The sequence below is a fragment of the Lycium ferocissimum genome, chromosome 8, assembly GCF_029784015.1.
Source record: "Lycium ferocissimum isolate CSIRO_LF1 chromosome 8, AGI_CSIRO_Lferr_CH_V1, whole genome shotgun sequence".
Classification (NCBI taxonomy): Eukaryota; Viridiplantae; Streptophyta; class Magnoliopsida; order Solanales; family Solanaceae; genus Lycium; species Lycium ferocissimum.
This window is the reverse complement of record NC_081349.1, coordinates 36173079-36187512: the sequence shown is the minus strand read 5'-3', so window position 1 is coordinate 36187512 and position 14434 is coordinate 36173079. Positions and strand designations below refer to the sequence as shown.

General features: G+C 39.5%; 1 protein-coding gene across 1 annotated transcript; it reads left to right on the top strand.

Moving 5' to 3' along the window:
* Window positions 1-78: 78 nt before the first annotated feature.
* On the top strand, window positions 79-14130 carry LOC132068267 (protein CLP1 homolog). The gene is made up of 8 exons (XM_059461807.1): window positions 79-713; window positions 5869-5937; window positions 6075-6167; window positions 10420-10554; window positions 10714-10949; window positions 13108-13152; window positions 13243-13817; window positions 13879-14130. The coding sequence occupies exons 3-7, from the start codon at window positions 6081-6083 to the stop codon at window positions 13283-13285; spliced, it is 546 nt and encodes a 181-aa protein (XP_059317790.1). The 5' UTR covers window positions 79-713; window positions 5869-5937; window positions 6075-6080; the 3' UTR covers window positions 13286-13817; window positions 13879-14130.
* Window positions 14131-14434: the final 304 nt, after the last annotated feature.

The window sequence follows — 14434 nt, the reverse complement described above, 5'->3', positions numbered from 1 at the left end:
AACTTCCATTACCTATAATGAAATAATGGTACAAACAAATTATACCAATCTTTGTACAGCAAAAACAACTTTGGGTGACTCCAACTCTTGGCTTGGAAAAAAGAAAGCTCTTGAACATCATGCAGAGAAAAAAATCTTTCTTTTTTCTTTCTGTTTTATGGGACATGACAATCGACTGATGAAAGAACACCAAAATAACACTTCTAAGCACCTATAAAATGAGATAGAACAAAGAGTAGAGAGCAGCTGGTCCTCAAATTGCTAACTACTCTACAAAATGACCATTTGTAAGCCAATCTGGCTCAACTTCCCTCGAAGACTAAAATTTGCGGTATGATATTATATTTTTATCAACTATGCAATGAAATGAATGTGTGCCCTAAAATGATTGCTTAACTGTTGGCATTGATGAAATCTGTACTGGATGCATCTAATAGATTCCTCAAGTTTCATTAATATATCTTTTGCACATGAGTATCAATTTAGATTATGTTTGATCAACAAAACTGCTTACTGAAATACAAGGATATGAAAATTTCTTTCCAGATTTACATGGATTAGAAAGAGCCTAGCTAGATGGAGTAGTTTGTTGCTCGGACTCTCCAAAAAAGCTACCGCACCCATGTTGGAGCCTAAAACAAATACACTACTTTTGGAGGATCTCACACATCCGTTGACATTTTTGAAGAGTCCGAGCAACATAGGTCTACAAGGTGGGAGCTATTCATAATTGCAGTCAATTTGCCTTCTTGGTACTCGTTCATTTCCAGGGATTATTTTTTGCCTCCCCCCTCCCCATACCCCCACCCCCAGGCGTTGGTCTAGGTAAGATTGCAACATGTGATGTGTGGGTTAGGCATATGTCACGGATTCGAACACTGCCGCATACAAAAGCATGGTATTTAGGTGGAGAAGAGTAGAGGGGAGGGCCTATTCCACCGAGTTTCGAACCATGCACCACTGGCTCCTTGGAGATCTCTTTTGTATAAAGAAAATTGCTATAAAAGGACAGGAGAAGGTACAGAAAGCTTCCTTGCTAAGAGTACTGGTCGTGTTCTGAAATATCAGTCAGTTGATTGAAATAGAGATGCTGGATTTAAAGAAGCAGTGGGCTTCGTAGGGATTTTTTTTTTTTTTTTTTTTTTTTTTTTTAATGTGTAGAGCTGAAGAAGTGTTTGCCAGAAGGAAACATTCTATTGGTAGTTATTGTAATTTCTGGAAATATTGGCTTGCAGGGAGAATTATTTTGCAACCACATTCTGGTTGAGCTCTCGAGTCCGCTGCAACCTCCAAAGAAACTTTTTTTATTGATTAAAGGCAAGTTTATTGATGTTAGGAAGCACTAAGTTGGTGCTCATACTGTTATTCGAAAACTAGCAAAAAACTACTTAAGGAGTTTAACAGAATCAATCAAACAGGCACTCTTTATAAGATCCAATTTATGCGCAAAAAACTTCTGCAGTAAACAATCAGCTTTTGTCTTCTGTGTAGAGTTCGCCTTGCCTTCACACACCTTGTGTTTCTTTCTTTCCATAAGGTCCAGCATGGTATTCCAAATATTCTGAGTCTCTTCTTAGACTTCCCTGTTCCAACAAAGAATCAACTCCAGAATGGTCCTTGTCATAGCCCATGGTACCAGGATGCTCAAAGATTGGTACCACAATTGAGATGCAAAGAAACAGTGTTAGCAGTTTATGGTTTATGTTTTCATATCCATTTCTACAAAAGTAAAACCTGCTGCTAAGTGCAACCTTAAAAGAAGCTAGATGCTCCAACAGTTGGCCTCTGGCAGGGGCCACTCTGTGTAGTCCGACACATAATATTTGTGGATACGATATTCTAGCTTCTTTTGAAGCGAAAGAAGAATAGTTTGGAAATCTTTGAGGGAGGTTTTATTATTTTCGAGGTGGTCTTTGGAAGACATGTAAATTTGGTGAAGACTTCGTCTGTTTTGGAAGAATGCAGGCAGGGTAGGCTTGAAGTGGCTGACTGGATTGTTTAATGTCATTTTCAAGACAGCGAAGATGCGGAAGAATGGAGATGGAGTACATGATTCCGTGTACAAGAACAAAGGAGACATTCGAAAAGCGCAACAACTATAGAGGTATCGAGCTGCTAGTCACACTATGAAAGTGTGGGAAAGGGTGGTGGAAATGAGGGTGAGGAGAGGTGTGTACGTTTCGGAGAGAACCGAGTTGGATTTATCTTGGGCGCTCGACTACGAAGCCATTCATATTGTAAGGAGATTGGTGGAGCGGTATAGGGAGCGGAAGAGGGACTTGCGCGTGGTATTCATTGACACAGAAAGGCTGCGACAAGGTGCCGAGAGAGGTCTATGGAGATGCTTGGAGGCTAAGGTGTGCACATGGTGTACGTTAGAGCGATAAAGGACATGTATGATGGAGCTAAGACCGAGGGTAAGGACGGTAGGAGGAGACTCGGAGCAACACTTCCACGTTCGATGGGGTTGCGTCGGGGATCGGCCTCTTGCCGGTTTCTATTCGCCTTGGTGATAGATGAATTATTGAGACAAATACAAGGGAGGTGCCTTGGTGTATGTTGTTCGCAGATGACATAGTCACGATTGACGAGACTCGCGGAGTTAACGATAGGCTGGAGGGCGGAGACGACGTTGGAGTCTAAAGGATTTAAATTGAGTAGGACCAAGACGGAATACGTGGAGTACAGGTTCAGTGGCGTACGTGAGGTTGATGAGGAAGTGAGGCTTGGTTCCCAGGCCATTCAAAAGTAAGAAAGTTTCAAGTATCTTGGGTACGTATACGGGGAGATGGGGATATCGACGACGATGTTTCACATCGTATTGGTGCGAGATGGATGAAATGGAGACTCGCTCCGGGTCTTTGTGTGATAAGAAAGTGCCTCCAAAACTTAAAGGCAAGTTCTACAAAGTGGTGGTTAGACAGAACTTTATTGTACGGAGCGGAGTGTTGGCCGGTCGAAATGTCACATTCGAGAAGATGAAAGTCGCGGAAATGCGAATGCGCGCGTGGATGTGTGGACACACTAGGAGGGATAGAATTAGGAATGAAGATATCCGAGACAAGGTGGGAGTGGCATCGGTGAAGGACAAGATGCGGGAAGTGAGGGGCGAGATGGTTTGGGCATGTGAAGATGAGAGACATAGATGCTCCAGTGCGAAGGTGTGAGAGGTTGGCTATGAATGGTGTCAGGAGAGGTAAAGGGAGGCCAAAGAAGTATTGAGGAGAGGTGATTAGACAGGATATGGCACAGTTTCAGCTTACCGAGGACATGACCTTAGATAGGAGGTCGTGGAGGACTCAGATTAGGATAGAAGGCTAGGTGGCTTACCCTTTCACCATAGTAGTTGCAGTTTTGCTCATTTGTTTATTGCCTTTTGGTTTATGCATTTGATTGTTGCTTATGTTTGTTGGTACGTTGGACTTTGATTATTTTATTTATCTATAGTATTCAATGCTTCTTTCTTTCCGGACTGTTCTACCATGACTTTCTCGCTTTTGGTATTCGTGTTATTATATTGTCTTCGATATGCTTGGCCCTATCTGACCTTTTGTCTTGTTTTTCTCTTGTCTTCCTCTCTTCTCTCTCTTGAGCCGAGGGTCTTTCGGAAACAGCCGCCCTACCTTTCAAGGTGGGGGTTAGGTCTGCGTACACTCTACCCTCCCCAGACCCCACATGGTGGGATTATACTGGGCTTGTTGTTGTTGTTGATGCTACAAATACTAGTAGTTGGTTGGGATACTTAGCTGTACAATTGGCTCATTTCTTGCTGCTTATTTTGACTACCTTTATAAGCTAGTGCTATGCAAAATCTTATGTTTGATGTATGTTCAGAAGTCCCATATTAGTTGTGGATGGGTAATAGGTCTCGTTATATGGTGTTAGACAATCCTCATCTTATGAGCTAGCTTTTGGGGGTTGAGTTAGGCCCAATGTCCATTTCTTAACATGTTATCAAGCCAAATCCATCTTAATTCTTGGTTTATCCAACGTCATCGTCCCCCCCACCCCCCCACGCCCCCACCCCACACACACAACACAATTATACTGTCCATACTCAAGATGTTTAGGCTTGAGCATGTCGGCCGGGTGTTAGAAGTCCCACATCGGTTGTGGGATGGGTAATTGGTCTCCTTATATGGTTTTGAACAATCCTCACCTTCTGAGTCAGCTTTTGGGTTTGAGTTAGGCCCAATATCCTTTTATTAATAGTGGATGTAGCTTGTTTCGTAGACAGAATACTTATCAACTGGGGGTTAGCTAAATAAACAGCTTTTTGAATAGCATTCAGATTATTTTCTAACATTGTGTTGGTTATATGGCATAGTTGGAGCAGAGTTGGGCAAATCTGATGTCACCGTCTCTAAGTTTCATCTTGTCAAATGGGAAAATGTGTTGTTGTAATGGAAAAGGAGGACGGGGTTCAGAAACTTATGCATGCATTATTGAGTCCTTGGGCAAGTGGTTATGGAGATTTTGTAACTCCTTCGAAAGAGATAGGTTGTGGAAGTTTGGAGTTGCTGTGATATGGAATTGAGATAGACCAATGATGTGCAATGACAATTCATGCTCCACTTGGTGTTACCTCCTGGAAAAGCACGAGGAATTCGGGAGCCTTCTCCAAGCACATATCAGACGCAAGATGGAAGATGGTGAGAAAATTAAGATCCAGACAAATTTTTGGCCGGGAGATACCTCTAGAGATTACAACCCAAAACTCTTGAGATTTTCAGTTGATGAGAATGTCAAAAAACTATGTTCTTTCAAGTAATGGACAGAAGTGTGATTTGAAGTTCAAGAGGAGTATAATGATTGGGAATTACAGATGATACATTAGCTACTAAGCAGGCTGTATGTGTACGTGAAGCTGAATGCGAGTGCTGATACAATTTGTTGTGAGGTAGACAAGAAGGGTAGGTTTTTCAGTGAAATCTTCCTATTCTAGATTGTCTCAGGGAATGGTTGAGCTGAACTGATTCATGATGAGAAATGTGGAAAGAAAAAGCACCTCCAGGTTTATCCCTTTTTGGTTGGAGAATGTGTTAGAGCAATCTTGAAAGTATAAAACCTGCACAAAAGTGGAAAACTGTTGCAACGGATCCGTGACACGTGACAAACAGGCACAACCGACCAACCATTTACCTCTTCATTGTGGAGTAGCTGAGTAGTTTCATATGTCCCTAGGTTTGGCATGGCCTAGGTAATACAAGAAAAAAGAAGGATTTTGTGAACTGGAAGAGAAGTAGGATTCCAAAATCTTAGCAATATTTGGGACACTACTCGCCTTATCTGACCTCTTTTTATGTTTTTTTATTGAGCCGAGGGTCTTTTGGAAACAGTCGTCCTACCTTGGTAGGAGTAAGGTCTGCGTACACTCTACCCTCCCCAGACCCCACGTTGTGGGATTTCACTGGGTTGTTGTTGTTGTCGTTGTACTCTCCTTAGGATAAATAAATGTGATCTCTTTGTAAAGAAGAGAGAGACAGGTGGTGCTTTGAAGGTGCTGTGCATAAACTTTGGATTATAGCTAGTTAAGTGTCTTTGTTCTTTTGGTATAATCGATTAGATGCAAGTTGTTTAGACAGTTTATGGGGTTTGAGAGCTTTAGAGATGTAGTCTTTTATACATCACTGTTGTGTTGCATTAATTATTATGTGCATCAAATAGCTTATTGTACCTTAGAAAATGCAAAATGCATTTATCTCTGGAGTGTTTCCTTAATTCGATGTTTGTTAAAAGTGATTCAAACTTTTTTCTAGTGGAAAATAAGAATAAGAATGGCCCCTCTAGATGTCTTGCTCAAGATTTTGCATCTAGTGAGAATATCTATTACTTTTCTTTTTGACATGTTCAAGTTTTCATATATAGGTTTTTACGTGATATGGAGCCACAATCGAGTTGGACGGTCCCACTGAAACTGATTGTACAGCAGATGAGGTGTGGCCTCTCTCCGTAACCATATATATTAATTTTTAAAGTTTCTGCATTTTGTGTTTCAGAATTGTAAACTTTTATTGAATTGAGCTCACTAAACCGAATGACTAAAGGCGTTTGAATTTTTATTTTTATTTTAGACGCCAATGATAAGCTGTATAAATGTCCATGTTGTACTTGATGGACGAAGAAATCGTGCCAAAGCTTCGCCTGGTGATTCTGACACATCGCAGGTATTATTTTGGTTATTGTTCGCTGTAGAGTAAAAGTCAGAATTCCAAAGGTTCTTTTCGTCTTACTGAGTCATTTACTCTTCTAGTCTTCTGTTTGTGGGGTATTCAGAAACCAATTGCTTTCTCTGATTACAAAATCTCTGACAAGCTTTGTATCATGGAAGATGTTTATAATTGTAGGGGGGGGGGGGGTGTTTGAGAGAGAGCGAGAAATAATTATTGCTCTTCCTGTATTCTGTTTATGGGATATTCAGAAACCAACTACTTTCTTGCAAAATCACTGACAAGCTTTGTACGATGAAAGCTGTTTACAATTGTAGGGTGTGTGTGAGTGTGAAAGAGGAAGACATATCTCAAATGTTTGGCACTGGTGATAAACATGGCTCACTGCATGACGTGAAGATGGTATTATTATCAAGTTAATGAATGAGGAAGCTATATGAAAGCTAATTGCAAGCCAACCTGGGGTCCCCTTATTAGTGTTATCAAAGCCAAACAGAATTGGAGTCAATTGGGGTTTCAAGTGCAAACTGCAAGCAAAGCACTAGCTTAATGAAAAGGCACAATTGAAAGGAAAGATAATATATATATATATATATACACATATATATAGTTCAAGAATAATTTAATTATAAACCCAAACAATAGAGACAACAGAATTGAACAAAAGTACAATTAGGTAGAATATTTATTGTTTAGCGTGGTTCTTCTCAAGAAGCTCGCAATGAGATGCACGCGTTAACGCCTTGGTGATTGTACCGAAGAGCCGGTTAAGCGAGGTTTTGAGAAATGAAACAAGGAAGAAGAGATTGAGAGAAACTAGTCTTGATTATTCTCAAGCTATTGGGTTCAGATAACTAAGTTTACATGTTATAACAATTGAAAGAAAATCAAAGAATGTGTAATTACAAGAAACAATTGATCATATACTATAATTACGACATTATAGAATATTTACTAGATTCTAACACTCACCCTTAAGCTAGTGTATACAAATCATATATACCAAGATTGCTACATATATATAACTTGTTCTGGGACCGGCAAAGTAGGTGAATATATCTGCAAGCTGATCATTTGACCTCACGAACTTTGTGACAATATCCCCTGAGAGTATTTTCTCTAACAATTTGTGTTTTACCTTGGACAACTAGCCGTGCCTTGTCCATCAGGGCCAACCTTCACTGTATGTACCCACCGACATTCAAAGTAGGTTTACTCAGATGTAGAGAAACAAGCTCACAAGTATCATTAGTGTAAAGCAAACATCTCCTCAATATAACTTGTCACCAATGTGGATGAGAAAGAGTTTCACCTGTAGTCTTAAGAATAGAAGGAGATGATAGTGATGATATAAAAGCATGATAAGCTAGTGACAATTTGTGTTTTACCTTGGGCAACTAGCCGTGCCTTGTCCATCAGGGCCAACCTTCACCGTATGTACCCACCGACATTCAAAGTAGGTTTACTCAGAGGTAGAGAAACAAGCTCACAAGTATCATTAGTGTAAAGCAGACATCTCCTCAATAGGTTTACTCAGAGGTAGAGAAACAAGCTCACAAGTATCATTAGTGTAAAGCAGACATCTCCTGAATATAACTTGTCACCAATATGGATGAGAAAGAGTTTCACCGGTAGTCTTAAGAATAGAAGGAGATGATAGTGATGATATAAAAGCATGATAAGCTAGTGACAAACTGGTGATGACTCATACAAGTATATATAGGATTAGGGTTACGAGTAGAATGAATATTTTGCCAGTGACAATAGGAGGACTTTGCGAGGACAAGTCCGCAATAGACAAAATATCTAGTGTTGGGCGTGAATCGTCTAGACCAGATGAAGAGCGCAGCTAATGGTGATGAGTCAATAGTAGTGACCCTATAAAATGTGGAGTTGTTGGTGGTGGAGCTATAGATGTTGCAGTTGTGGGAGAAGATAAACGAGAGATTATGACATAATTCTCAAAAGATGGAACTGAGACCGCCCATGAAATGTCTTGGTGGTCGGTTGGACATGTGAAATATGGTTGAGTTTCAAAGAAGGTAACGTCAACAGATGTGAGGCGCCGTTGGAGGTAAGGAGGGTATGGAGTAGCACCAATATCTACCCTCGAGTAAAGTACACAACTTAGAGCACGAGGTGTTAACTTATCTGTTCCCAAAGTAAGATTATGGACAAAACATATGCTCCTGAAGAAATTCACGAGGTGGAGGGGAGAACAAAGGTGAGTGGGGGAACAAGACAGTGTGGGACTTGATTCTGGATAGCTAAGGAATACATACATTAATAAGATACTTGATGTGAGAATGACATCTGCGAAAAACACACAAAACATGAGATTGTATAAGCAGTGACGAGTAGTCTCAATGAGATGCGTATTCTTCCTCTCAACTACGCCATTTTGTTGACATATATAAGGACAAGATGTAATGAATGACCCTATGAGAGTTCATGAACCGCGAAAATGGTGAAGAATCGAAGATAAATTTTCTGGTGCATTATCACGACGAAATCTGTGGATAGAAACCCCAAACTCATTTTGGATTTTTGCATGGAAAATATGAAAAATAGAGAACTCAGATCGATTTTTCATCAAGAATATCCAAGTGCATCTCGAATAATCATCAATGAAACTGACAAAGTAGTGAAATCCCTAGGTAGAATTGACCTAAATAGGAGCCCAAACATCTAAATGAACTAAAGTGAAAGCAGAGTCTTCCCAATTATCATAACGTCGGGGGAAAAGGTAAGGAGTATGCTGATGCTTTACTAATGGCATTTGTTTACTTTATCCAAAAATAAAATAAAATGGTAACTAGTATGCTTACCGAGTTGACACGACTCGCACTCTAAAGTAGACAAGTGAGACAAGCCAAGTACCCATTTTTGAAGCTTTGATAAATAGGGTAGGATGTCCTAACCGTCCATGTAATAGATCAAGTGAATCAATAACAGGACAAGTTATATAGGGAGGTCAAGTTGTGAGTCATTTAGGGAGGATAAGATAATAAAGTCCATGTGATTCTCGCCCAGTACTATTGATTTGTCCAATACTACGTTCTTGAATGACAACAGAGGGAGAATGTCAATGAGGAGTTTTTAAGTGTTTGGGATAAACGACTAATGGAGACACTTGATTTGTATGATGTGTGATTAATATCAAGGGAAACCCAAGTCCTGCGAACCAGGGGATTAAAATTATCTAAGACACTTGTTCACTTTTCATAAAAGAAGAAAGAGTTACTAACTAGGCAAGGAAATAAACAGATCAGAAGCTAATATTCAGGAAAGTCTGTGGAAGAGAGCACTAACTTACCTTGAGCTGATATCTGTTTGCCATTATTTGTAGTATTGAGCGATGTCAACACCTGAAGGTCTCTTTATTGGTTGAAATTTCTACTCTCCAGTGGACAGTTGTCTGTGAAGTACTTCACCTTGGAGTCTTGTTACTTCAACTTATCTCCATTCTCCTAGAATGAAGGTTAGCAAAAAATGATTTATAGTGCCAAGAAACTGGATTTGGAATTGGGGATTTTTTTTTTTAAGACGAAAAATACACATACTTTGGACCTTCGTTTATCTCATCTCTCTTCTGATCTTTAACCATGCATCAATGTCGTTACTAGGAGTAAGTGATGTACCCTCTCTGTGACAATCAGTACTTAATTAAATCAAGCCTCTGCAAGTTTAGAATCTCCCTAACATATAGAAACTGTCACAGAAATGAAGGGTGCTAAACTTGAACAAGAAGCTTTGCTGTTGATAAAACATTCTATCTTGATAATTTCACACTTCTATTTGTGTTGTTTGGCTTCTGATTCTTCTACCTCTCAGCGGTGGCGGAGTCAGGATTTCGAATAAGGGGGTTCAAAATATGAAGAAGTAAACACACGAAGAAGCTAAGGAAATGCAACATCTACTATATATACATAACAAATAATTTTAACCTTATATATGCAATGTAATTTTTCGCCGAAGGGGGCTCGGTTGGACCCCCTTGCCCCTTCCTTGCTCCGGCCCTGCCTATCAGTACGATTTTTCTCCCTGGTCATAATTAGATTCAGATGGTAATGCCATTACCCCACCCCACCACCCACGGGCCAAAAGAAAATGAACAAAAAAAGGAAAATAGAAACAGATAAATAATTGACCTCGAGCACTAGTATCCAGATATTGCTTGTTTGTAGAGCTGTTTTATACACTGCAAGAGTTGGATCATATTTCTATTATGTGGTTGTCCTCTGGGCAGGAAAAATTTTGTAGCATTCTAAAAGATGTATTGAAGAATCGTCCTAACGTGGATAGGGTGAAACTTCAAAAATCCGGTGGTGTTGTATCAAGGAATGCAAAAGTACGGCAGAAAGCAAGGGGCTACAGAATACGGGTACAGATTTCTTGTATAGATCAATAAAAAAGAGAGTTGGTCACAGTTCATGCACTGGGACATGAACACTTGCTCTTGGGGAGTGCGGTACTCTTACTTTTCACCTTACCCTTGTTATGCAAAACTAAATATTTTCTTTTGTCTTTGCTTCTTCCCCAGGAGTATTTTTATGGCCCTTCGAATGACCTCTCACCACATTCTAATGTGGTGAGCTTCAGTGACTTGTTCATTTACCGAATTGGAGGTGGACCACAGGCTCCACGCTCAGCTTTACCTATCGGTGCAGTGCCTGCAGCAGATCCTACAAGATTGGTTCCTGTTAATGTCATCCACGACTTGCTCCATTTGGTTCTTGCCATCTCATATGCCAAAGAACAAGATGAAATAATTTCCAGGTAAGGCTGACTTCCTTTTCCTATCCCCATCTTAATGTTCGGTGGATTGTAGGTTCTTCTATAAAAAATGTTTCTCCTTAGTGGAAGCCACCAGATTGGGTGCTTACGTAGCTAGGGTTTCAAGGATCAATGAAACTCAATTATGAAGCTCAATACTAATATATCTGGTCTCACACATTGAGCGAAGATTTTTCCTTGCACTCTTGCACATGGAAGCCACATCTTAAACAGGAATTAAGAGCCACAATTTTGGGTAATCTTTAAGTCAATGAATAATGATGTACTCACTTTGTAGAGCAGTGCATATGGAAATATGGTTAAACTTCTCAGTCACAGTGCATTAATGGAAAGTTACATTTATTCCTGGTATGTGCTTACTCCCCATTCTCATTTCTCATAACAAATTGGAGAGAATTCTTATAATCAATGTTCCACACACATTAACATGGTCAATTTTGGAGGGAACGAAAGGCAGAACTTGTTAACGCATTGAGAGTAGCAGCAAATACTTGGGTGGTCCTGGATTATAACCCCTGCAATGGCTTAAACCAGTATTGGCAAAGCCGAAAAGCTTTAAAAAGTGCTCCAGGTCTATTAGAGCTTTAAGCACAGCTTAGTTAAAGGTGGACTTTAGGGAAAAAAAAGAAAGTGCAATCAAGAAAAAAATAAAAATATATATGTAATGCAACAAAAAAGTTACAAATTCCGCCAAAACTTAAAATTGTACATTTCAGCTGCATTCTTCAACCCTAAGCTTGCCCTGCCTGTCTATTAGCAAAAAATCTCTACTGCTCCCCTTATACTTGTGCGGCATTACCCATTGCCGTTCTCCTTGTCCTTTTTTCAAACTTCCACATGCATCTTCTGGCCACTCTCCTCTTTTACATGCCGGTTCTTTTCTTAGATGATGTTTATAGAGAGAGAGGAAAATGAGGAGGAGGGATGTCTTAAGGAATGACACTAGAGTAGCCCGTGGAAGAGGGTGGCTGACTGGAAAATTTGAGGGGGTGGTTGTGGTTGTGAACATGAGAGCCCTGATGTAACATAACTATTTATCAACCATCTATGACCAACTTACTAATCACCCGTTTGTTTTGTTTCCACTCCGACAACAAGTGTATGTGATTAATTATATGGTGAGATATTCAATAATGTTATCATCACAAATAGGCATGAGAGATAAATAGCCTTGCGAGGGTGCATGTATTTTCGATTTTCACCATTTGTTTAAGTCCGGCCGATTTTGCACAGTTTCACTAACAGAACCAGCTATGATGTTTCCATATCCTCGGTACAATTCATTTTTACTGTACTATTCTCAATTTGTGAGTCCTAGCTGTAAAAGAAACCCATGGTTAAAATTAAAATTACAAGATAAATAAGTCAGCATGTGATACATGACTGTCTTAACTTTATTAAAACAACAATAGTAGTGATACATGACTAATATTAAAACTAATAACTAAATAATCAGACTCGTATTACGCTATTCTGAAAAGGTACTATTTATTTACAACCCAACAACTGAGGCGTAGTTGTGTTGTAAATAAATAGTTACCTTTTCGGAATAGCCTAATACCAGTGATTGTTATTTCTGAATCTAGCCATAAGTTGTTTCCCAGAGGAAATTAGTTTCTACTGTTCGGGAAATGTGTCCGCAAAAGCTAGCTCATGAGGGTAGGATTGCCTAAGTCCATATAAGTATACCATGTACCCCTTAACCCACCGATGTGGAACTCTTAACACCCAACCTCAAGCCTAGGGTTGGACATCTGCTGTGTGGGCAACTTTTAATTTGAGGCCCAAACATTGGAAACACTGAATTGGGTGGGCCCAACTCTGATACCATGTCAAGAATGGATCTTGGGCCTTACTCAACTCAAAAGCTAGCTCATGAAGGGAGGATTGCCCAAGTCCATATAAGTAGACCATGTGGAACTCTTAACACAAATCTCATTGAACTTCCTGTGTCGGGGTGAAATTGTATGAAATCAAGAGTCTGGCCATTGAACTCTTGTGTAATCAAGAGTATGGCGTTGCATTAGTGATGTAGCCTGGAAATTTGGCATATTTTCTCTTTATTCTTTTATGGCTCTTTTAACAACTGTCATATCATAACATTTTGTCTTATCATATACTTCTTTTGTTCCCATGTCAGTAATGTTGCTGGATTCATCTATGTAACCAATGTAGGCATGAACAGGTTTGAACTCGAATTCTCCTCTTATTAGACAATTATGTTTCCAATTCTTAATGCCAGTATGATCTTATCTTTGATCATCTCCATTTTCAGGAAAAAGATAACATACCTTGCACCATGTGCTGGGAACTTCTGAGCAAATACCTAATTGTGGGAACCTTAACATGGATCGAAAACTGAAGTGTATAAATGCAGTAGCCAGTGGTTTTTCGGTCTTTGAGCTTTCTATAGAGTGGGACAGCATGGAGATGCCCGCTAAGCTTTTGGTGTTGTAGAAATGTAGTAGGCTTTTCTGCGATGACCGTAATACTACTGTATCATAGTGTGAAGCTTTATGGAAAATAATCCGATTGTACAAATACCAATAGCTCCTCATCTTTTATACTGCCAAATGATAATTTCAATGGTCTTTTGGCATCATTAAGGTTATTAACTTATTTGGAAGAAAACATTTTGACATCCCTGAGTTTCTTGAAAAAGCATGAATGCTATTCTTCTATTTCAACAAATACTTCACATCCTTCCTTGGCTGAAAATGCTGTCTACACCCCCCCCTCCCCCAACCCCAAGCACTGTGACTTGTTGGAGCTGTCTTCCTGGGGCCTCAACGATTTTGGTGGCGATAAGCGTGAGCATCGGAGCATGTTGGACCAGCTCAAAATTAAGAGGTTGTTATAGTGGCGATAAGCGTGAGCATCGGAGCATGTTGGACCAGCTCAAAATTAAGAGGTTGTTATGGAGATAGGTGTCTGGTTTGTGAGTTCTGCTTGACAAAACTTAATAATCTTAGTTGCCATATGCTGCAAAAGCTCCTAGATGTAGTAATGAAATTTGATGCTGCAAATGAATTGGCAACTGAGAAACGGTGCAAAGGGATGAAATTTGTTAATTTTTCTTTGAAATTGATCTTGTATCTTGTTTGATAGATGAAAAGACAAAGCAAACTGTCCAGGAACATAACAAGATATATCACATCTAATTTTGCAAATAAAGGGAGAGAATATCATATGCAACTTCAGGAAACAACCCAAAGAAGTAATAGGACTTATACTCTATGCTTATTACTGCGATGTAATCTTAGCTGGTGCGAGGCAATTTGGAGATATAGTAAATATTCTCTTAATAAATATGGCTAGCGGTGTCAAATAAGCGGGTTGCGTTGAATTTCGACATGTTTTAAAATGGGTCATAACCCAACTTGGACAATTCCTATTAAGTTTTAGTTGTTTTTTTTTTGTTTTTTTTTTTTAATAATTTGCTAAAGCACCTAATAATTTCTTTTTCT